This window comes from Triplophysa dalaica, chromosome 11, assembly GCF_015846415.1.
Source record: "Triplophysa dalaica isolate WHDGS20190420 chromosome 11, ASM1584641v1, whole genome shotgun sequence".
Taxonomy (NCBI): Eukaryota; Metazoa; Chordata; class Actinopteri; order Cypriniformes; family Nemacheilidae; genus Triplophysa; species Triplophysa dalaica.
The window spans coordinates 5,481,331-5,506,836 of NC_079552.1; the positions used below are offsets into that span (position 1 = coordinate 5,481,331).

Consider the following 25,506-nt stretch of genomic DNA (forward strand, 5'->3'; position numbering starts at 1 on the left):
CTCTCCTATTCAGATGTATTTTTATAAAACAACTTTTATATTATAAATACAGGCTCTTGTCCTCCCAAAAACAATTGTCACTATTGGAGTCATTAAAAAGGTGTCTGTAGGTAAGAAAAAACTTCTGAAGTTTTTGACTTTCCTATCAATACAAAGCTACGAAGAAAGGTCAAAAATATATTAGTCATTGATCCCATTCTATTTATTTATGAAAATTAAATGTTTGTCAAACTCTCTACATTTATTTGTGAATCATTTTGTTTTTATTTACACAACTCTTCTAACGCCATATAATTTTACATTCTGGGAAAGCAGATGAGGAATGGGAAGTTGAATCTCATTAATAGAAGTTATTGTTGGAGTATACAAACGTGAGCCCTTAAACATACAGTGTTTGTCAGCCAGATTGTACATTCTTCAAGGTGTTTGATTTTTTTGTTTGTTTCTGAGATCACACAGTGTAAGCAGAGATAATGAGATCACATTGGACTTTCTGCTGTCATGCAGGACCTGGTGAGTCTAAATGTAAACCCCAAACACAACAGGATGGAAAATAGACTATTTGTTCATTACCCAGCGAACAGAAACTTCCTCATCCTCAGAAACATTCAACAATCCTAAATGTTGAACTGGATGAGAATTTGGCATTTGCCATCTGGAACAGGAAAGGATAGAAAGTGAGAAACTGTCATTTGTATTCATGGAAAATAAATAAACAAAAAAATAAACCTCAGATGTCTCTGAAATCTGATGTATTTTAAAAAGAAGACAACAATAATTAACGTTACAGAATATAGTTGATTTTTCATTACCCTGTCCAAAATCCAGAAATGTGCAAGTCTATTATTCATCCATTTAATAAAAAAAAATTATAAACTATTTTAAGAATCAAGTACACGAATGAACAAACCATTTCAAAATAAATTAACAAACCATTTTAAACTAAAAATAAATTAAACCGTGCTGAGCCTTCTTTTTGCGTATACAGACGTACGTCTGCGCCCCCGTGACGTGGGTGCGGGCGCGTGCACACACATTTCCTGTTGTGCAGATGAATCCGCAGCCAAACGTAAAGCATAACATATTACTATGCACGTATGATGTGCTGTTGATATGTCATAGCCTACCATGTCTGCTCGTCATCGGAATGAGTCGCTCCTCATAAGGGTTGGGTCATGGTAACACAGGTTTAACTTCATTCCTAAAACGAGGAAGTATTTCCTTTTCTACCCCCTCCGAAAATGCCCACTATTGTCAATACATTTTCAGTTATCAATGGCGGAAAACAAGTGGCTTCAGTTTTATTTATACCATAATTAGCTTTTAACAATAGATTTGTTTAAAATAGACTGCTTTTGAGAGAACAGTGGCTTTTAGCATTACTAGAGGACAAATAAGTCCGATTTATGTATTATTAATGTTAAATGTAAAGTATGTTCTGGAAATATATAAATGAGATATAATAGTAGTAAGGCGACTCTTTCCTGTTCGCACACACCTCAACCTAACTTCTCTATTCATCTGTTGAGAAGCCTCGGAGGTTGTCCGCCCCTTTTCTTGGTGATTGACATAAACATTACCCAATCGTGTCTTTAGGAATCTTCAAACCAGCCAATGGCGTGTCGCTGTAGGCCCGAACCCGGCCCAGCAGGCTAGAGCGCGTCCGTGTTATGTGTGCCATGGACCTAGCCCAGCGGTATTGACAATAGTGAGAAAAAGGGCAGATTTTTCCTAATAAATTATATTTTCTGGATAAAAACACCATATAATCTTAGCGTGTGGATATAAAGAAACACCCGGGAATGATTATATTTCAACTGGATATTTTTCTATCGTCGGAAATTTGAGTGTTTGATGGGATTATTGCTGTGGGTTTGGCAGTTTTTAAGGCCAAAACAGATTTTGTGTCTTTCTTTTTCTTTTCCTGCTGCTTCGAGAGGCTTTGAAGGAGGAAAGACGCTTAGTAACACTCAAACCAGGTCCTCACATCGAAAACATCAAGGTAAGTTGAATATTTAAAGGTTTTTGCAGCTCAAGTTTGCATCCGGCTCGCGTTGATGGTTCAGATTTAACAGCGTAACGTTAGCCCTTAAAATGAGATTTGGATCGAAAGCATCATATACAAGTACGTGTAGATAAAGTGGGGGGAAATAATGTTACTAAAACACATTTGACACGTCGATCTGTAAAACAAAAATTGCAAGGGTGGATCAGGGAAAGTTTATGAAGAATGCTTAATCTTCATCTGTTGTTTTTGTTGGTGTGGTTTTGGGATGCAGATCTAATAGTCTATCAACTGGTTCTGGTTTATATATATATTTATATATGTTTGTGTTAAGGTAGATCAAACATCATAAATTATCATAAACCTGCATCTCTAGCTGCTTTTGCCGACTTCTTGCATCGGCTAAGTGGCATTGTGACTTTGTGCCCCGTTTCCATGGTCTAGTTCACTTCATCTGCCCAGCTGTTAGGCACTGGAGATCTCATCACCAACAATAACACGACATGCATGCAAGCCAGACTGGTGCTATATGGTATATGGTATTAAAAACCTAATGGTAGAGTCATGATCACCTAGTTGAGATAAGTGCCATGTTATCAGTTAAATTTTGTTTTGAATGCATGGTTGGACTTGAATGGTTTCTTTATTTTAGTTACTGTGTGTATGGTCACTTGTGATTAAAGCCTGAGGCATCTGTATACATGCAGGTCACTAAACAGATAAGCTGGATTGTTGCATATACTATATATGGCACAGATATCAAAGATAAGTCCAGATTTCTTAAATTTGCTTAGTGTTTCTCTTGTTTAGATGTAGATTTTGGTTTGGTCTTTGAGAAGGTTACTGTTTGATACAGGTTGTGATAGTAGTTTTGTAGTATTACGACGGGGTGTTATTTTATTTGCCCTATAGGACAGAAGAAAGTTCTGTCAGCAATAATTATAATCAGTTTCGAGATGTATTTATTTCTGTGACTAAATTAATGTATAAAATTGATCTGAAGCCCAATATATTTCTATCACTATTTCTGTGATCTCAACGTTGAAGTAGAATATTGTTTTTTTTTTCAGAAGAAATTGTGTGCACAGATACAAGTTGACCAAATGCACAGCTTTCCTAAGTCTGGAAGGGTGCAATATCGCAAAGTTTCTTACAAATTCTATTTTTCATAAATTCCATAGATTGTAATACTATTGTTTATATAAATGTATTGTTTTGACCAATCATATCTGTTAGAAATAAGGAATAACACCTGTTTCACCAAACTGTGTTGAAATATAAAGTTCTTAACAGGTTTCGTCAGATTTGTTTTTTTTCGTTAGAGATATTCTCAGGGACCGAACCACAATGAGTGCTTGTTTCAGTCAGTGCTCTGTGTGGAGTTGTTATTTATGTTAAGTTCGTTGATTTTGGATATTAGAGAGTTTCTTCTTTTACAGGTAGTGATACTGTGAGGCCTGTCATTTGGCTTGGAAAAAAGATGCCATTGTTTGTTCATGCCACACAGTGCAGCATAATGGGATGTTATCATTAGCTGACATCAAAGACGTGAGATGCTGCCAACGTAAATGTCTTGGAAATCAAAATCAATGTGTTCTGAATGTTCGGATTAAAATGCAGGCAGTTGGACCATCCTATTAAGAACATGAGTTGATTTTTTTTGTTCACTGGCTGGCTGTCGCACCTCAAGCAGTAGTTTAGATCAAAACCAGTTTTTCAAGCAGTATTTAACTTACCAGAGGGGTTAGTTTAATTAAGTTAATGTAAGTCCCCTCTCACATTTACTTTTGTGTCTCAAGCTCAACTGATTTCTCATGCAGAAGTCATGACAGGTGTATGTGAGTATCTTCTGTAATTATACCATTGATGAAACTCGAGCAGAAACCTGTAGGTTTGTGGAATACAAGTTAACAGACTGTGTCCTGCTATTTTCCGCACATCATATCCCATTCGAGCAAAGTAATTTATTTTTGAAGCTTTCATGTAGCTCAGTGGTTAGAGCATTGTGCCAGCAACTCCACCGTCATGCGTTCGATCCCATGGATTGCACATGCTCAGATATAAATGTATAGTAAAATGCAATGTAAGTCGCTATGGATAAAAGCATCTGCCAAATGCATAAACGTAAAGCTTGATTGATTATTAAATTGATGATACTTTTCAGAGTTCCCAGTTCTGTCACTTATACATAAATGCCTAGATTTTTATTTTATACCATTGCATTAAAGGTGGGATGTCCGATTTCTCATAGCCATTGTTCATGTTCAAATAACCAAAACAGACCATCCCCATCTTTCGCTTTCATCAGCGCTCTGCTCGACTAACGTCCATCCTGTGAACTGTGCACCTTACTGCTGATTGGCTACAAGGTTGTTTTGGTACTCGTCCCGACTTTGTCTAAACAAGCGTAATTTGGAAATCGGACACACCGCCTTTAAGCTCTGTTGAAATGACTATAGCAGTTTATTAATTGATTGCATTTTCTGTTTAAATTTGCAAATATTTTCTTGCAGTAATAATTTTGTGTGACGAATATCGAAATGTTTCCGTTTTCTTTATTCAGGGCTATGTCCTCCGCAGCCACCACTCCTCCATCAGTGGATAAAGTAGACGGATTTTCCCGGAAGTCTGTCCGAAAGGCCAAGCAGAAGCGTTCTCAGAGTTCCTCACAGTTCCGCTCTCAGGGCAAACCAATTGAGCTCACACCTCTTCCCCTGCTCAAAGGTGACACTTTAACACACACTCGCACACATCTAAACAGTCTCAGAACCACTATTCATTTATTTATTTAGTGGTGTTTCAACACTTTTTTTAACTAGTCTTTTGTAACCCCTGTATTTGATACGAGTTGAATGAAATCATGATTCAAACAGCATCAGTAGTACGTGTTGTTACATTTCAGTAAATGTAAACGATTATATACTTCCCATTGTGGCAAATGTAGCCTTTATTCTTTCATGCATGCAGAACATTTGTAAACAATGCTCATTATACATTATTATTGGTAACGGCAGTTTTCTAAGATAATTTTAGTATACAATTCCAAACAGGGCATCTGTTCAGAGTGCAAGGGATCATAGTTTTATAAAGTTACGCTGTAAGATTGTGAAATGTCTAGCAAAGCTTTAGTGTAAATCTCAACTTGTCTGTGCTTGTCTAGAATGACAACTAACAGTGTGCTGTTAAGGAATTTGACTTTTAAGGATACACAATTATTGTCCAGATCTATTATTATTAATTTTGAAATCCCAATGAATGTGATGCAAATAACGTAGATTATAAATTATATGCCGTTAGCATCCTAGTTTAATGAATCACTCTATGTTGTTTAAGGAGACACAAACTAAAATCCTGTTAAGTTGGACTCTTTTTATAGGATAGTTGAAAGACAGTAGACAGGAAAGTATGGTGTGCGGGTTCGGTGCATGTCCTGGGATCCTAGAAGCCAACATTAGATTAGATTAGATTCAACTTTATTGTCATTACACATATACAAGTACAGTGTAACGAAATGTAGTTTTGGTCTAACCAGAAGTGCAATTAGCAAGTGCAACATGTCCAAAAGCACACTGTGCCTCAGCTTCTACGACTTTTAGTGCTTGTGTTTGCAGGCAAAAAAGGAAATTAGGTTTCTTTGAAGATTACCTGCTGTCAGGCATCTTACACAGACAGATATGAGTGCATCAGAGCTGAGACATAGAGTTTTGTGTCAGCTGGCCATATGCCTGAAGAGATTGTATTAGTGCACTGTTTGAGAGAAAGAGCAAAAATGTGCTTGTGTGGATTCAGTCATGTGCCTTGCATTTGTCCAGTAGTCCGACTCGGTTTATCTTCCTTCTTGCCTTTGTTCTTAGACATATATAAACAATGCCTTCCTTCTTGAGTTCTTCACGCAATCTTTGAAACTCAACTTGTTCATTCAACAAACGCAGAAATAACTTTTGAAGTGATGCAGAGCTAATTTTGTTGTCTGCTGTAAATGTAGTTTTAAATAGACTTCCAACAAACTGTTTTGTTTTGACCAAATAACCTTTTACTCCTTGTGAGTGTGCAGAGCAGTCATACAGGTTGATTTAGTATTTTTAAAGTGCGTCTGATTGGCTGTTGTCCAGGCTACTGCCCTCCCACAGAGGCTTTGTCGGTTCACCTCTCATCATAAATGAATGCAAAATACAATCATTCACTCATCAAAGAACAGTGCAGAGAGTGTGCTTACAAGGCAACACTGTGTTGCCAAAGGCGTTGAATCTTTGGATGCGTCACAACTCTTGTTTTGCAGTTTATGCAATAACAATTATACGTTTGTTTATATATTTGTGTAAGTGATGCTTTAGCGTGCTTGTTAGACAGTTTGCATTGTGAAAGTTTAATGCAGATATGCCACGCAGTTTTTGCCAATCTCAAATTAATCTTGAGTACCTATAGAGTAGTAAATGCATACTTTGTATCATTTAAGAGTCTTTAGTTTGATAACATTTGTAAAAGACAGATACAGCTGTACGATTATTTCCGAAAACAAATGGCCTCCTGTACGCGACTACGCGTGCGGGGGGTGGAACTTAAGCACAAGCACACAATACATCCTCGCATTATCCCTGCATAACTGTGGATTCACTATAGGTTTGTGTTGTTTACCTTATGCATGCAAGCAACGATTGCCAACATAACAAAGACATATGGGGTTCATGTCCGGCATCTTTGTGACCGCACCAATAATCACGATTGAAACGATCTGCAAATCCAGCATAATATACACATTTATATAACATTCCTCATTGAAATTCAGTGAACAAACAAACAGCTGAATTTTGCGAACCAAAGAACATTGATGGGTGTGCTCTTTCTCCTGCCCTTGCTGGTTGATGCGTTGGCGTGCTTTTCCGGAAGAATTGTCCAATAAGGAACTAAGAGAAGTTGTTACGTAAGGAAATGTAATGTTCGAAAAACGTTCCGAAACATATACAAGCCTTAAGGGAATCTATCGAGCACAGAAATACTACATCATACCTCCAACTAATTTTTTGATAAGCATGTTTAGCATTGTAAAGAAGTCAGAATGAAACATTGTTGAAACACTCCTTTAAATCAAAGTTCATCATCTTTAGGGATTGTTCAGATTGACATTTGCCTAATACAGTGAGGGAAATAAACATTTCTGATAGTTGGTCACCAGGTTTTCACATGTGTCAGGATACATTTGTCCACTCCTCTGTCAATCTTTAAGGTTTCTTGGCTGTCGCTCAGCAAATTGGAGTTCACAGATTTTCTATAGGACTAGGGTCTAGAGACTGGCTAGGACATTAATGCACTTCTCCTTAAGCCACTCTTTGTTTGTCTTGGCAATATGTTTCTAGTCTGCCATGTTAAAGGCACATGCATGACCCATCTTCAGTGATCCAGTCAAAGATTTTACAGTACATGGGCCCATCCCTCAGCCCCTCAATGCGTTGAAGTCATCCTGTAGCAGAGAAAATGCCCTAGAGCATAATGTTTCCCCCATTGTGCTTCTCTGTAAGGATGGTGTTCCCTGTGTAATAGTCAGCATTTCTCTCCCTCCAAAAACAGGAGTACATTTTTGTCTTGCAGCACTTTCTCCAAAGCCTTTTCTGAATCATTTTGATGTTCATTGTCAAACTTCAGACGAGCCAGGCAGGCCTCCATGGGCAGGAGGACCTTGCGGGTGCTTCAGGATTTCAATCTATTGTGGCATAGCGTTACCAATGGTTTGCTTGCTAACTGAGGTCCAAACTGTCTTGAAATCTTAACAAGCTTCTTCTGTGTAGTTCTGAGCTGATCTCATTATCATCTTTACCCCATTGGGGAAATCTTGCATGGTGCTCCAGACAAAGGGCATTTGATAGTTATTCTGTATTTCTTCCATTTCCAAATAATCGCACCAACAGTTGTCTCCACCTCACCACAAGCGTCTGTCTGTAGCCTATTCATGGTTTGTGCAGGTCTACAATCTTGTCCCTGACATCCTTTGAAATCTATTTGGTCTGGACCATGGTGGTGGAGAGGTTGGAAAGGAAGATACAGATTCTGTTGGCAGGCATCTTTTATATACATAACAAGGTTTCTTAAAGTGACAGGACTAATCTTGAGTCAATATAGGCACATAAGTAATCTGAGGTATTTGGTAGAGGATCAAATACTTATTTCACTGATTAAAAGGCAAATCAATTTGTAACCTTTATATAAAAATTGTTACCTGGTAAATATGGTTTTGGTTGATATTCGGTTTCTATCAGTTAAAATAAACCTACCATAAAAATAATAGACACTTAATTTCTTTGTAAGCAGGCAAATTTACAAAACCAGCAGGCGATCAACTATTATTGCTCTCACTGTATGTTGTGTCTCATACATTTTTTTTTAACCGTGACACCATTAATATGCGTTTTGAGAAAATAATATTCGAGCATTTTAAAATGTGCTTTGAGACACCTTAGTAATGTGTCCCTCTGTTCTACATAGCAGTTAGAACTGAACCACATGCTATGTTAACGTCATCTGAACAACACATCAGATTGGGCTCACACAAATCAGAAACCAGCTTGATTTACATAGGTTTAAATCTGATTTAATCAGTCTAGAAATTTTTCAGGCATGCAACTGACTAGGCAAATTTGCAAAAGTACAGTCTGCTATTGTTGTCATTCAGCTTGTAAAACTGGCTGTTAAGTCAGATAAAGTTATTGATTCAGATGGATCTGTTCCAGTCACTGATTCAAAAACACGCTTCATCGCTCATGAACCAACAGAGGGAACAGGTGTGATGAAGTGAAAATGCTTTGCCTCGTTAGCATTGACCTTTGTCCCCTGCAGAATGCACAATAAGGATTATGGGAAGGATGTACCCCGCAGTCTTCAAAGCACCCCCCCCCCCCCTGCCGGGGTCACTCAAAGGTCAGAAAGATGGGTGTGGGAGTGACAGATATGATGGGCTAATTAAAGCCCTGTTTCAGTACACATGAGGTACATGGTAGCTTAAGTGGTAGTTATCCACAACAATGTCTGAAGGCTGTACCCCACTCCACAGTTTTCCCAGTATTCTAGAGTTTGGCATAATTCGAAGGATAAATATTTGTCATTAAAGGGGTCATATGACACGGCTAAAACTAATATTATCGTTTGTTTTAGATATAATGCAATGTGTATACAAGATGTAAGGCTCAAAAACACTGTATTTTCCACATACCGTGCATGTTGTATTTCCTCTCTGACCCGCCTCTCTGAAATGCACACATTTTTTACAAAGCTCATCGCTCTGAACAGCGAGGTGTACTATGATTGGCCTGTTAACCAGTGCGTAGTGATTGGTCGAATAGTGCAAGCGTGTGATGGAAATGTAACGACTCTTACCATATTTGAAACATCAGGTTCCAAAGCAATTGTACTGACAGGTACACCCACCTTACTGTATACCTTACCCGTATACATTTTGGCGGCCTTAGTCAAATCATACCACAAACTGACATAGATTTGTGGGGGTGCGCTTACACGAGGCGTTTCAGGCAGGTCTGGGTGAGCATTCGCTTTTAGAAGGAATACCTCTTTTTTCCAACACTTACATTTTTGCAATTTTACGTGTGTATTACATGCATGGGCAACTTATAACATACAAAAGACACAAAAAAACACGTATTTGCACCATATTACCGCTTTAAAACATGTACATGGCTCTTTCTTTTGTGAAACGGCAAAATTATATCCTGAGAAATGTCTTGTTTCGGTTTTGTGTGTATGCGATGGAAATCAATGCTGTCTATTGTTTTGTGGTTATCAGCACCCTTCAAAGTATCTTATTTTGTGTTCTGCAGAATAAAAGTCATACAGGTTTGGAATGACTGTAAATGATAAAAGGACTTTCTTTTCGGTAACACTTTCTGTAAAGCATGTATGATAATGCATTATAAAAGTAGTTTTAAAGCATTGTAATACAGTATTGCAGTTAATACATTATAACAATAATGCAATACATTATAACACTACACATTTTAAATTGGTTATAATTCTTTACAACTACATATAATGCCTTACTACACACATTATGAAGATTTATAATCCATTTTACCCTTTAATAACTCTATATAATGCATTGTACATACATGCTTTAAGAAAAATGTTAACTTCTTTTCTTTTTTTGACGCATTCATTGTCTGTGTTTATTGTATTCTATCATTTTTGTTTGTTTACAGTTTACCTTTTCCAAGTCAGATTACAGCAGGAGTTTTTATAAATCATTTCATTATAATGTCCTGTGGGTTCTTATGCACTCTTTGAATAGAAGTATCAAACTGACATGTGTCTCAGTGGCCGTTAGATGGTGCTGTGGAAACATAACTGTTTCCTGACGAGACAGACATTTGACAATAAATGGGCTAAAACCGTCTATATCGGTATTCTACATACTTTTTACTCTACTATTTTTTACATAAGAAATTGAAGTTAATGCTTTGGGTTTATGTGTACTTATTGCAAATCACATCACACCAGTTGCTCTCATTATGCAGGACAAAGGCAAAAGTTAGCAAAAATCTGTGTCCATATAAAGTTCCGGATTTGTCCACCAGAGGGGCACTCAGTGTTAGTTTTTTCACCAAACGCACTGACAAATCATCTTCTCTCCTATCCCATCTTCAAGCCCCTCCTCCTCATGTTCTGACCTTGTGAGCTGGAGAGTTTAAAACGAGGAGGGCAAAAATAGAACTTTGGACGCAGAGCCCATCCGAGTTTCCGTGGGCTCAGCTCGGCGCTCTGACATCTGATCTCATGTGTTTCTCTCTGGAGTTACAGCTCTCTGCACTGTACACACATACATACATTTGCGAATCAATGAGTTATGAATCGATGAATCAATGAATTTTGGTCACCAACTTCCCTGGATTGATTGAGATTGAAGAAAGAAATCTGGAAAAAGGCTTGTTGAAGTGAGTGATGATGAAGATATGGTGTGGCATAATATTTTGTTGTTCTTTCTCTAGTTCTCCATCTTTTATTGTTTTTGCTGTATGGTGAGGATTTTGGTCCAGCAGGTTGCTGGCTCAAATGTCTTTATTCGGATTTGTAGGTTCTGTTTGCCCAGCTCTTGTTTGTTAGAAATAATTTCAAACAATGAGGTGTTTTTATTCTCAGGTGCAGAAAGAGGTTATTTTAGTTAACTAAAATGATCATTGAAATCAAATCAAATATTGACCTAAAAATGATAGGAGAAAAGTAACTCAAAGAAAACTTGAAATGTTGCCTGAAAAATAAACTGAAGTAAGTTTAAAGCAGTAAAATTATAACAATAAAGCTAAATAGAAAACTAAAATAAAAATGAATTAATCTTATATAGCAACATAAAAAAAAAAAACAATAAATTATAAATGATAAAAGCATATACCAAAATTGCTGAAACCTAACTTAAATTAACACAAAAATGTAAAAGAAAAGCTAATTTAAAATATTAATAAAGCTAAATTAACTCTGGTGCAAAACATTCAGACATGTCAGTTTGAGCACACACAACATGACTTCCCTCTTTTGGAGATCACCGTGTTCAGAATTTGTGCTTAGGAACTGTATTGAAAACGTTTGTGTTTGTGACCTGCATAGGGTTAAATGTATACATTTTTTGAATGTGTGCATGAATTGTATGCAAAGCTGCTTTACATGCTGAAGTGGACATGAATTGTTGTATTCTCTTTAAATTGTGCATTGTTTACAGTGCAGCATGAACTGGGTTGCATTGTTGTGGCATTATTATTTCTGACTGCATCCAAATCTGAACATGCAGTGCAACATGCTGCTTTATTTGATGCATTTTTTTCAAGACTCAAATTCCATCTTAAATCGGACCGATTCTTGACATTTCTGTCTACTTGGGTTTCTTCTTGACACTGAAATCTTTTTAGATAAAAGAACATCAAAATGGTTGGCTATACTGTCTGAAATTTTACTGAAACGGTGACAACCGGTATTAAGTTTGCTTTGTAGTTAATATACAGTTGATTTGTATGTGTGGTTGTCAGTGGGCAAGTTGTTTGTTTATGCATTAGATACATGCAGTACATTTCTTTCCCAGTTTCTGGATCTGTGAAAGTCACCTGCTGATCCCACCTGTCAGAACAACTCTCTCTCTTTCACACATACACACACTTTGCACATGCTGTGCTTAAGTAACTTAGACAAGACACACAACTTTATACACTTCTGTGATCAGTACTCTCTTCTTTTACACACACACTCGCATAGCTTACTTTCGCGGAGTAATCCAAGACCACCATTCCTCCGAAGAGGGGTTTTTCCCCACGGAATTTTTTTAACTGTGTTTGTGCGTATGTTATCGTGTACATGTTGTGTGTGTGTTGTAAAGCAGCACATGCCGTCACTGAATATGAATGTGTTGCTGCTTACTGGAGATCCATTTCCCCAAACCATTCAATGTCTCTCTGAAGAACCCTTTGGCTTCAGACCTGCTGCTGTTTATAACCTTTTATACTTTCTGTTTAAACAATTCAAGTTCCTTGGACTAATAGATTGAATGCAATAGGAATTCATTGTAGACACAAATGGAAAACAACAGCAAATGATTCAATCGATTACGCCAAAATGATGGTGAGTGTCTGAAGTTAATCAAGTTTCGGGTGAAGTTCAGTATTTGTATTGTTTTTTTGTTGAGTGATGATGTGATTAGAGGTCAGAATTAGAGCTAGTCTGAATGAGTTTGCTGTGGCTATTCAAAGTCAATCTTGACTTTGTTATCCACTGTCTTTCTGTGTTTTTAGCTGTTTGTGGTTTGTGTTGTGTACATTTAGGTGTTCGGTTTAAGTGGGAGGTTCTGCATCTCGCTCTTGTCTGCAATATCATAGTACAGTTTTTTTGTAACAGTCTGTGGTGCCCAAATGTGAAACACTCTATTACAGGGTTGTGTTTAGCGTTTCAGATTTGTGTATTTGACAGGTGTCAGGAGGAGTCATGTGCTTTTTAAATATTAGAGACCCAAACATGATTTTTTATCATAGCTTTATGGCTAGTAACATTAGTTATTATGACTGCAGTATATATCAGAATTATTGTAAAATTGCAAATGTGCATATCGCTGTGGTTTGCAACTAGGGATGTAACGATTCACTCAGCTCACATTGTGATGCTTTTAACGATACAGAACTCGGGATACGATTCACACATATGAATTAAGACATTAGAAATTCATATGTGTTTCATAAATTCCATATCAAATAAAACTCGCATGGGCTCTCTTGTTACCCCAATTGAACTTTCAGTACACATTCACAAACAAAAGATTGCCTATAGATTATTTCTGATAACAATCAAAAGAAACCGAGAAGAACCGTTACTTGGCTAATCTTTACACTCCAATGTTTCAAATTTAGACTCCGATACCAAGCTCAACGGCTAGATGTCAATGTACCATACGGTTTGTGTAAATGTAACCCATTCAACAATTGGTTTATTGAATAAAATGAACATATGGTTTGTTTATTTATTACAATTATTATACAGTTAAATAATAATACAAATTGATATTAACATATATTAAATAAAATATCAATAGCAATGTTATTAGACACTAGCCAAACACAAACCGGGGTTAACTGGGGGTCAGGCGTGCACACGTTTGATGAAACAGTCTATAATCAAAGTTTAGACAAATATATGTATATATGCCTTGTGTATGTATGTGTTCTGACGTGTTTAAGATGATCAACACTGAAAAGGAATGTAAAACACATATTTTTTATAGTTCAGATTGACCGCTGATCTCTGATTTTCATGCCGTCAGATCTCTCCTCCATACATTAAAATAGAAAAAAACTGTTCACAATTTCCCTAAATGCATCTCACTATCAGCTATTCTCTTAAGTCAGATTGATTTGGCATTGTATGGAAATGCATCCTGAATTTAGGTAGTCCGGTTCAATGTAAGTGCTTTTATGAACACACAATTCTGAGTTAATACGTGTGAAGTTTTTGTGATATTAATTTAGTCCTTCTTGTACGTGTTTGTGCACAGACGTCTCTGCTCAGGAGCAGCCGGAGTTGTTCCTGAAGAAGCTTCAGCAGTGTTGTGCGGTTTTTGATTTCATGGACACTCTGTCAGACCTGAAGATGAAAGAATACAAGCGCTCGACCCTCAATGAGCTGGTGGATTATGTCACGGTCAGCAGAGGATACCTCACGGAACAGGCCTACCCAGAGGTTGTGAAAATGGTGAGTTTACGCACTGTCAAATCACCAACGTAAGCGGTTACATGTCGGTGGGTATCTATTAAGGATGTAACAATATTAAAATCTCACTGACCGATAATATCTCGGAATAAAGACCACTGTACGATATTTAAAATGACAATTGATGGTTTGGAAACGAGCCATAAGCATCCTCTTTTTATTATCCTCCATATCATAACTGTTGCTTAGAGGTATAAGTTATAATATGAGTGTAGAAATCTCCATAAAAGGGAAGGAAGGAGGCGGGAACCGGCAAACATTTAAACGTTTAATATAAATAATATCAGCCGGCGGCCCCTCACGGCCGACCGCCGGCGAACAAAACATAAATACAAAACACTAGAACATAAGTACAAATATAAACACAAGTTCGGGCCCGGTCCTCTCTCTCCGACGGTCCGGTCGCTCGTTCCTTTTATATGCTCCCAATCTCCTACGTGATTCGAGCCCGGTGTGCGCACAGCTGGCGCTCATTCACAATTACTCACCGGACTCGAACCACGGTCTCGCCCCGCCTACTCTACTACAATGAGTATGGTCAAATTACTGAAACATCCCTTTTATTAAATAAAATAATTGTACTCGATGGACTTTGACAATGGTGACATCTATAATTTTTTCTAACTTTCTTTATCTTAGGCCCGGACTACCTATCGTTTCATAGTGTTATGTTACCACGATAATATTGAGACAATTTTGCTATTACGAATGCGATAACATAATATCGATAATATTGTTATACCCCTAGTATCTGTTGTTTTAGAAGTGCATGTAGTCTTATGCCCCGTTCACAACATCAAACGATAACTATAATGGGATCTGTATTAAATTTAACGCTAATGGATGATTACATGTTTATTCAAGGCTTGTTCACATTTTAAATGTGAAATGGATTTTGATCTATCATCAATGTTTTGTCATGTATCAACTGGAAAAAAAATCAGAAAATGTTGTGAATCTCTTTCTTTCTTCAGGTGTCCTATAATATATTCCGAACTCTTCCTCCCAGTGACAGTAATGAGTTTGACCCAGAGGAGGATGAACCGACTCTAGAAGCCTCGTGGCCACATTTACAGGTGTGTGAGGTGGTTTAGAATAAAGTCAAAAGCGTGATTTTTCTTTCTTTGCTTGCGTGCTCAAATGCTGATATTCATTTCGGGTCCCTCTCTCCTAATGTAGAGCTGCAGTCTGTCATTGTTTCTGCATGTTTGTGTGTTTCTACATACACTCTTTCTGACCCGCTCTGTGTGTGTGTGTACTCGCTGTATGCCTCCAGGACTCCTTTAGAAATGAGATGCATATCTCAAGGAGAATCTTCCTGGTAAAACTCCTCTTTCGTTCGTTTCGTTAGTAATCCCTGGTTTCGTGACCTATTCCGAGCAACAAACACGATAACCTAAAAACAATGATCCAAATATGTATTCCTGTCTTTTCAATCCTGTTTTTACAATGCAGACGACCCCTGATGATAGTCAGGGTGTGTCTTTTAACCTTAACTGAACCGTGACATTTGACCCAGTTTAACCGTCCCCTTCTCTGCTTTAATAATACATGTTTTAAGAACAGATGTTTAAATGACTAAATAACATACCCTTCTATTTTCTATCTCTCTTTTTCAGCTGGTGTACGAGTTCTTCATTCGTTTTTTGGAGAGTCAGGAGTTTCAACCCAGCATTGCAAAAAAGTACATAGATCAGAAATTTGTCTTACAGGTGAGGCGGCATTGCGTACTAAGGGTTATTTATTCCTCATTCTCTTCCTTGTGTTTGTTCATCTCTGTGTTTTCTTGATTTCTGCTCTTTTTGTATGTTTTCCTGATAGCTTCTAGAGTTGTTTGACAGCGAAGACCCAAGGGAGAGAGATTACCTGAAGACAGTCTTACACAGAATCTACGGCAAATTCCTGGGCCTGAGAGCTTTTATACGAAAACAGATAAATAATATTTTTCTACGGTGAGACATCTTACACATGATCTAAATGACTGGTTTACATAATATTTATTCGTGCAATCAGTATGTTCACTCACTCTTTCTCTCTCTCTCTCTCTCTCTTTTTAGTTTTGTTTATGAAACTGAGCACTTCAATGGGGTGGCAGAATTGTTGGAGATTTTGGGCAGGTGAGTTTTTGTGCTGCTTGAGTTGTTTGTTATTTTAAGAATGTTTCAGTGCAAGTTTGTGTCATTCACACAAATATGCCAATTACATAATTGCAGTTAATTACCATAACTGCATAATTGGAGTTTCCTATAGAGAGGATATATGAAGTTATCTTGATTATGTAAGTATCTGAAGTTTTCAAGGTTTAGTTCAAGCTATAAGGAAAGTGTTATTGTATCATCCTCATTGTGTTGCAAACCCACAATGACTCCTTTTTGACAAAATCTAAAAGAAACTATTTAAAGAGTGTTTATGCGGTTCTTCTCCAAGCAATAAAAGCATGGGGATGAGAAAGAGAAAGATCAGTTTAAATCCAAGCTATGCCAAAATGGTGAACATTAGCTCTGTTTTGTCCTCTCAGCATCATCAATGGCTTCGCTCTGCCACTGAAGGCTGAACACAAACAGTTTCTGGTGAAAGTTTTGATTCCTCTTCACACCGTCAAGAGCCTCTCACTTTTCCACGCACAGGTACTGCCCCATGTTCGCATGCGTGTTTCCCATGGTCTTGACTTCTGGATGTTTTTCATCTGTATGTACAGTGAAGTGTTGGTTTGACCTGTTTGTTTGTGTTGTTTTTGCAGCTGGCCTATTGTATTGTACAGTTCCTAGAGAAAGATCCTGCATTGACAGAACCGGTAAGCACTATAAATTTTCTCTATCAAGTAGGGGTTGAACGGCCTTCTTGTTTTTAAGTCAAGTATTATTGATAAAGTTATGTTGACTGGTCGATGATGTCATTAGTAAATAAAATAAGGGCTAGGGAATGTTTTGCAACAAGATCTGATGGGTGAATGGCAGGATTTGCACAAAATAGCCTCTAAATATATGGTTGCACAAGAACAACTAAAATAAAATAAAACTATTTTAAAGCGCAAGGTCGGTGGTAGCTGGACTATGCAGTGAAAGAACAGCAGGTGGATCTCTACTGCAGCCTAACGTTGCTTCAGATCAGAAGCATGTGTACAGACCAAACTTCCCTGACATTTATAACAAATCAACTGATAGGGTCATGTGCACTAATACATGAAACAACAGAGAAATGTGTTGTTTGTTTGTGTCTGCCTCTGACTTTAGAACAGTCAATACATTTATTATCCTAATGCAGCAGACGCTATATCATAGTGGACTTACAAAAGGAGTGAGACAACAGCCAATAGAAAGAGATTTTTATTTATTTATCTTGTTTCTTTCATGTTTTATTAAATGGGGAACAAGTACAAAAAATTCCTATAATATTAAAAGATCAGCGTGTAGAAGATAGCACACTGAACGTAAGGCTTTACCTGTGAGCTTTTGCGGTGTCAGAACAAATTGTGAATGTCGCAGGCGAAAACGAGACACATTGTCCTTGGAACATTCAGCCGTCTTCTTAAAGGTACAGTGTCGAAAAAATCACATGACCTGCGACTTGTCGATATCAAGCTTTAAATATTGCAGCAGAACATTACTGTCAATTAGTTTGTGCAACCCCTACTGTCAAGTCCTTTTTGGGTTTTCCATTTTTTTGTTAGATAAAGTATCAAGGTCTTTACATTAACCGCCTTTCATATATTCCGCTTCTCTTTCCTCCAGTCTCACAGTTTCTGATGGTTTTCTTGTTTGTAACAGGTCATCAGAGGTCTGCTGAAATTCTGGCCGAAAACCTGTAGTCAGAAAGAGGTGAGCTAGAGTTTTTGAGATCTCAGCATGAGGTTGATCAGTCATGATTTCAGGACAATAGAGCCACTGATGAGGGCTCCTGTGGTATCTTTTGTGTCCAACTCTGATTCACACGACTGATGTCTGCATTGATATGCGTGTAGGTCATGTACCTGGGAGAGCTGGAGGAGATTTTGGATGTGATTGAGCCCACACAGTTTGTGAAGATCCAGGAACACCTCTTCAAACAGATCTCCAGATGTGTCTCAAGCCCACATTTTCAGGTCTGTGTGAACCCAGTGTGATCTGACAGTAAATTAAATATTAATCAGGATATTAAATGATATATTGGATATACAGTGAGGGAAATATTTATTTGATCCCCTGCTGATTTTGTAAGTTTGCCTGCTTACAAAGAAATGAAAGGTCTATCATTTTTAAGGTAGGTTTATTTTAACTGATAGAGACAGAAAATGTAATCTAATTTTATGTAAATGTTATAAATTGATTTGCATTTCATTCAGTGAAATAAGTATTTGAACCCCTACCAACTAGCAAGAATTCTGGCTCCACAGATTACTTATGTGCCTATATTGAGCACAGATTAGTCCCATCACTTTAAGAAAGTACTCCTAAATCAGCTTGTTATGTATATAAAAGATGCCTGCCAACAGAATCTGTATCTTCCGTTCCAACCTCTCCACCACCATGGTCCAGACCAAATAGATTTCAAAGGATGTCAGGGACAAGATTGTAGACCTGCACAAACCTTGAATAGGCTACAGACAGACGCTAAGTGAGGAGGATACAACTGTTGGTGCGATTATTAGGAAATAGAAGAAATACAAAATAACTATCAAATGCCCTTGTTCTGGAGCTCCCTGCAAGATTTCCCCAATGGAGTAAAGATGATCATGAGACAGGTTAAAGATCAGCCCAGAACTATATGGAAGAAGCTTGTAAATGATTTCAAGACATTTGGGATCACAGTTAGCGAGCAAACCATTGGTAACACGCTATGCCACAAAAGATTGAAATTCTGAAGCACCCGCAAGGTCCTCCTGCCAAAGAAGGTCCATCTGGCTCGTCTGAAGTTTGACAAGGAAAATTGCTGCTGTGAGACCAAAACATTGACTCCTGTGTTTGTAAGGAGAGAAATGCTGACTATGACCCCAAGAACACCATCCCTACAGAGAAGCACAATGTTGGAAACATTATGCTTTAGGGCTTTTTATCTCTGCTACGGGCACAGGATGACTTCACCGCATTGAGGGGGTGAGGGACGGGCCAGTGTACTGTAAAATCTTGGACGAGAACTTTCTTCCCTTACATTTAGACATTTACATTTACATTTAGTCATTTGGCAGACGCTTTTATCCAAAGCGACTTACAGTGCACTTATTACAGGGACAATCCCCCTGGAGCAACGTGGAGTAAAGCGTCTTGCTCAAGGACACACTGGTGGTGGCTGCTGGGATCGAACCAGCAACCTTTGATTTACCAGTTCAGTGGTTTAGCCCACTAGACCACCATCTCACCACCATCCCTTAACTTATTCACTGAAGATGGGTCATGGATGTGCCTTTAACATGGCAGACTAGAAATATATTGCCAAGACAAACAAAGAGTGGCTTAAGGAGAAGTGCATTAATGTCCTAGCCAGTCTCTAGACCCTAGTCCTATAGAAAATCTGTGAAGGAGACTAAAACTCCAATTTGCTGAGCGACAGCCAAGAAACCTTAAAGATTGACAGAGGAGTGGACAAATGTATCCTGACACATGTGAAAACCTGGTGACCAACTATCTGAAATGTTTTTCCTCTGTGCTTGCCAAGGGTTTCTTCAGCAAGTAAAAAGTTTTTTTTTTCTAGGGGATCAAATACTTATTTCACTGACTGAAATGCAAATCAATTTATAACCTTTATATAACATTTTCCCCCTGATTTTTTTAAATATTCTGTCTCTTTCAATTAAAATAAGCTAACCATAAAAATGATAGACAGGCAAACTTACAAAATCAGGAAGGGATCAAATAAATATTTCCCTCACTGTACGTATATGAAGTCGCAGGTGTGATACTTGTGTATGTGTGTACAGGTGGCCGAGAGAGCTCTGTACTACTGGAACAATGAGTACATTATGAGTCTGATAGAGGAAAACTCCAACGTGATTCTTCCCATAATGTTCACAAGCCTCTACCGGATCTCAAAAGAGCACTGGAACCCGTGAGTCAAACATCAGATAATTCTCACAAATATACAATCTCCAGTGTATGTTGGAATCTGAATTGAATGTTCTTGTGTGATGATGATGGAAATGATCCTTGTTTTTGCTCTCAGGGCCATAGTAGCTTTAGTCTATAATGTTCTGAAAGCCTTCATGGAAATGAACAGCACTTTGTTTGATGAACTCACATCCACTTACAAATCAGATCGTCAGAGGTAAGAATCCTTATTGTCGTGGAAAACGTGTATGCGTTTATATTGAACAAACATACATTCCGAGTCTTATCTGTTTTCATTGCACATCATCAGGGAGAAGAAGAAAGAGAAGGAGAGAGAGGAGTTGTGGAAGAGGCTCGAGGACTTGGAGTTGAAGAGAAGCTTCCAAAGCGACGGAATTATTCCCACTTAACGACGCGCCTCCTCCTGAACGCTTTCCCAACGCCTCCACCACACGCTCGGAACGTTGGCCTTTATTTTCCTTTCTGTATTTGTGCGACTTACTTTACTGTAGATTCACCTCGTCAGTCTCATTATTTCAAAAGCACTGTAAATAACTTTATTTTATCTCCTTTATTTCCCCCGTTAAAATATTATGCCGTAATAAGAACGTGACTAGAAAACACAGTTAAAAAAAGAAAACGAGCAAAAAAAGGAAAACCACACTGGAGGGGGAAGGACTTTAAACGGACAGTAGGACTGAATCGAACCACTACTGTGGAGGAATGAACGAATGAATGAAATCAACAACCAAACGGAGAATCTCAGCCCGCCAATCTGACATACCTCACCCATCCTTACAGAACAACACCAGCCCAATTCTCTCTCTCTCTCTTTTCACGCCCCTCTCCTATACCTCCCTTTCTTGCAACATGGATGTCCTGTATTGAAACAAAAATGTTCTTGACCTTTGACCCCAGTGCAATGGATCATCTGTTAAGATCTGGATAAATGCAGCAGGTCTGGATTGCAGACTTCTCAATAGGGACACTACGCAGTTACCTGCAGAGAAGAGGAAGGGGACACAGAAACATGATTACACACCAGCTCTGACACGCCCATGCGTTTTCCCTTTTCATTCTTTTTCTGTCCAAAGGTGCCGCCTAGTTCACGCATTTGGACTCTAGCGCCAGTCCGGTACTGGTACCAGTGACGCATACACACACACACACATCTGAGGAGGTATCCAGAATTCCAGCGCCAAGCCGGAGATGCTTGTCACGAGAAATGGAACTGCACGTTCACACGCACATTCTGCCTCGGAGTGTGCGAGGGAGTTTCTTACAGTGTTAAGTACCTGTATGCTGTATCTGAATGCAGTACTTTGATACTCTGTATCTAGTAGAACCTATAGCGTATTTTTCTTTAGGAGAATCCAGTATATAACGAGGAAAGATTGAACACAGCCTCTTGGGATTTAGTTTTCTTTCTTTCTCGGGTTTCACTTCTAATTTGTTTCGGGTTTATTTTTTGTCTGGAATTGGATTTGTTTTGACCAAGTGGAATTTGTTCTCTCTTCCTTTTTTACTTAGTTGCTGATTGGGGGGATGGGGGAGGGAGTGAGAGGGGAATTCTGGGATTGTGGAGGACTGATTCTGTGGTGAGCTTTGTCAGAATGAAACTGTGCTTAAGATCCCAGACATCAACAGTTACAAAAGTAAAAAAAAGGGTCGGAGAAATACAAATGTTTAATTATTTTAAAAAATAAAGAGATATTAAATTAAACCTGTTTTGTGATATAGATGAAATTCACTTCGTGCCTTATTTTTGGTGTGCATGAGCGGGTGACTGCATAAGGGTTCAATAAACACCAAATTTGTTGGATCAGTTTGCTTAAAGGGATAGTTCATGGAAAAATTAAAAAATTCTGTCATCATTTACTCGTTCTCAGATTGTTCTAAACCTGTTTAAATTTATTTATTCTGCTAAACGCGAAAGAAGATATTTGGTAGAATGCTAGTAACCAAACGCATCTCATCCCGTAGTATTTGTTTTCCCTAAAGATGACCGAATGTTAATTTTTGGGTGAAGTATCCCTTTAAACAGGTAGACACGAATGTCAACACTGTTTACTCACCCTCATGTGATTCTAAAAGGTGAGTTATTTTATATCCTGTCCATTCTTTATCCATTTAATGAAAGTCAATGAAAACGGGATGTGAAGGTTCTAGAAAAAAACACCAACATAATCAGTTTAACTTTGATTCATAAATTAATCAAAACCATTGTTCATGAATTGAAAAAGGTTACTTTAATGAACTGTCATGAATTCGTGAACTTGATCTTTGTTTAAATGCTTTCAGTTCTCTCTAGAGCCCTTTAGTCAGCAGTAACAAATGTTACCAGCAAAGGGCAGCAGAGCTTATAATTGAAACTTTACAGGTGAATTTAATTTTACTGTTTAAAATAGTTGCTTTTATGAACCTTGGGTGTATTATCTACTATGTGCATGTAGTCTTTTAATGCAGGTCACTCTGGGTTGAGGATTTGGCAGGGGCGTTAATGTATATAATGTATATATGGCGTTCCAGGCATATATGTACAGTATTTAAGTGATAGGCAGGCTTTATTTTCTCAGTCTTAGCATTTACTTGTCAAATACTTGTAGAGAGGAGAAAAGGGTTTGAAAATTTGTCTGACTGCTTGCTTTAGCTGGAAACAACATAATCAGTCTCTTTCACAGGCAAAATAATCCCCCAATGTAAAGTTTTGCTAGGAAGATTGTCCTGCATCCTGTGACAGCGGATGTCATATGTATAAGTATGGCCTACTCATAAATGGAATAGGTCATTAACCTATTGATCCAATATTAATTCAAGTTTTATTTTTTATAGTGAGTGTTTGAATCATTTCAAACCTATATGCCTTTCTTTCTTCCACAGAACACAGATGATATTTTGAAGAATTTTAACTGGCCCCTATTCACTCGCAATGGTTTTATATCCATACAGTAGAAGTGAACGGGGGCCAGTGCTGTTCGGTTACCAACTTTCTTCCACAGAACACAAAGGATATTTTAAAAAAGTCATAAAGGTTTGAAATGACGAGAAGGTGAGTAAATAAGGACAGAATTTTCATTTTTGGGTGAACTATCACTTTAAGGATATCTTTTTTCTGCAGAAGAGACTGTTACAGTACAGTGATTTGTCTCTCTGTATATTCATTCATGCAATATTTGCCCAAACAATCAACTTCTATTTCGAAAATGTGCTTTGATTTCATAGAAATGAATATTATATGATTTTATTTTTACTATAATAACATGCCACTTAAATAATGGATGTTAGGTATTCTTGGAAAATACTGAAAATAGTCTTAGTCATTTCCATTAGACACATTGATGAAATATGAACAAGTTTGTATACGCATATAAGATTTCTTTCCATAATCTAGATTAATATAAGAACATTGTCATGTTAAATTAAAAGTTCCTCACTTCAAATGTAGCTTCAAATCCAATGAATTCAGGAGCAAACTGACTGCACGTGTATTTTATCATCAGAATAAATTCAAGTGTCAGAGAGTTCTTGCAGCTGCTTATTTATCTATTACATTTCCACGATTGATCTTAAAAATCACTTATTTCCCCAGTATATGTTTTTGTACAATGTTCTTTGTAAAACCTTTTAACCCAGTTTTAACTCAATTATATTTGGGTTTCCCTTGTTTATGTTTCAGGAAAACTTAATGTATGTAAATAATAATGTAATGTACGTAAATATCTTATTATCCTATTGGTCAGTAGAGTGTGTGCAAGTGTGTGTGTGGACGTGTTTACAGATGGACAGCTTCTGAAGATTTTAGCTGGGTGACGTATGTGTGTAAATAAGCTCGGTATGTCTAAGAAAGCAGGGTTTTCACAAAGGACATTTGTGTTTTTTTTAGAGTCTTCAGTGTTTAATATGTTTGTCTGAATGAAATATGGTGATGTACACAGCAAGATCCACCCACTGCTGTTCCTGAAGTAAAATTCAACTGAGGCCCCCACTGTCTTTGTTCCGGGTTGTGATCAATGGCACAACAGAACTTTCACTAAAGCTGTGATGTATTTCACAATTGCGCTGTCATGCGGTGAAATAACACTCTTATTAATGTGATGAAACACTGCGCTGTGAGTCTTGATGAAACTTTTAAATTCTTGTCCGGTAAATAGACCCAAATGATAGGTTTGGTTATTGGCTGAATCACAAACAAGAGTCTTCCCACTCCTTTCTTAGCTCATCTCCCCTTCATTAGACTTACGTAACCCTGACTATGCTGTGTGGGGTTCGGAATCTTTCATACTTTATTTGGGGGAATCCATGTTTTTAAAAAGCCTAAGCTTAATCCTTTACCAGTTTAATATGCAGAAATAGACATATTCCCCATGACTGTTTTATAAGTTTTCTTTGAATCCTGACCGTCCTAAAATATCAGTAATGTCTCAATCACTGGCATATGTTTGGTCCGACATGGGAAGGTGGAGTGTTTCATCGGTTTGAAATTATTTTGTACTTACATTTGCTGACAGTATAGTTACGAAGAAATGACACACTAATAACATAATCATCATATAGTAAATATTAAAGCTGTACGCCGCAGGCTTTTAGATGTATTTTTATTGGTGCTAAAAAGATGCATTATTAATGTTTAGAAATTAAAGGGATACTTCGCCCAGAAATGAAAATTCTGTCATCATTTACTCACCTTTGAGTTGTTCCAAATCTGTATAAATATCTTTGTTCTGATGAACACAGAGAAATATATTTGAAAGAATGCTTGTAACCAGACAGATTTTGCCCCCCGTTGACTACCATAGTAGGAAAAATCCAATGGAAGTCAAAAGTGCACCAGATCTGTTTACTGTCCTACATTCTTCAAAATATTGTGTACAGAAGTCATTTTTCCTACTATGGGAGTCAAGGGGGACAAGACCTCTTTGGTTATAAGCATTCTTAAAAATATCTTTCTCTGTCTTCATCAGAACAAAGACATTTATACAGATTTCGAGGTGAGTAAATGATAACAGAATTTTCATTCTTGGGTGAAGTACTTGAGAACATGTCTCGCAGTCTCTCTCTTTTCCCCAAAACAGTTTCCTTCTATTTTGTGTCTTTCTCTCCAATCCTCTCTGAATATTTAAACCGTTTTAATGTTCTTCTGAAGATGTTTAGTGAGCTGTAACTAAACCTTTCTGACCTATCAAAGTGTTCAAATCCATTTAAGAGGCATCAGCGGGTTACCATGAGACACTCTCATACAAACTT

General features: G+C 37.6%; 1 protein-coding gene across 1 annotated transcript; it reads left to right on the top strand.

The window, feature by feature from the left end:
- The first annotated feature begins 1,667 nt into the window (after positions 1-1,667).
- ppp2r5eb (protein phosphatase 2, regulatory subunit B', epsilon isoform b) lies at positions 1,668-21,983 on the top strand. The gene is made up of 14 exons (XM_056760880.1): positions 1,668-2,002; positions 4,569-4,729; positions 14,028-14,224; positions 15,217-15,318; positions 15,862-15,954; positions 16,064-16,194; positions 16,300-16,359; positions 16,761-16,869; positions 16,983-17,036; positions 18,010-18,060; positions 18,204-18,323; positions 20,136-20,263; positions 20,378-20,479; positions 20,573-21,983. Exons 2-14 carry the CDS (start codon positions 4,573-4,575, stop codon positions 20,670-20,672), a joined length of 1,404 nt encoding a protein of 467 aa, XP_056616858.1. The 5' UTR covers positions 1,668-2,002; positions 4,569-4,572; the 3' UTR covers positions 20,673-21,983.
- The last annotated feature ends 3,523 nt before the right edge of the window (positions 21,984-25,506 follow it).

Excerpts from the sequence above, each read along its gene's own strand:
- ppp2r5eb (XM_056760880.1), top strand. The coding sequence starts at position 4,573 with ATGTCCTCCGCAGCCACCACTCCTCCATCAGTGGATAAAGTAGACGGA. Across the intron at positions 15,319-15,861 it reads CCTCGTGGCCACATTTACAG|CTGGTGTACGAGTTCTTCAT; the intron begins GTGTGTGAGGTG and ends TCTCTTTTTCAG. Across the intron at positions 17,037-18,009 it reads ATCCTGCATTGACAGAACCG|GTCATCAGAGGTCTGCTGAA; the intron begins GTAAGCACTATA and ends TGTTTGTAACAG.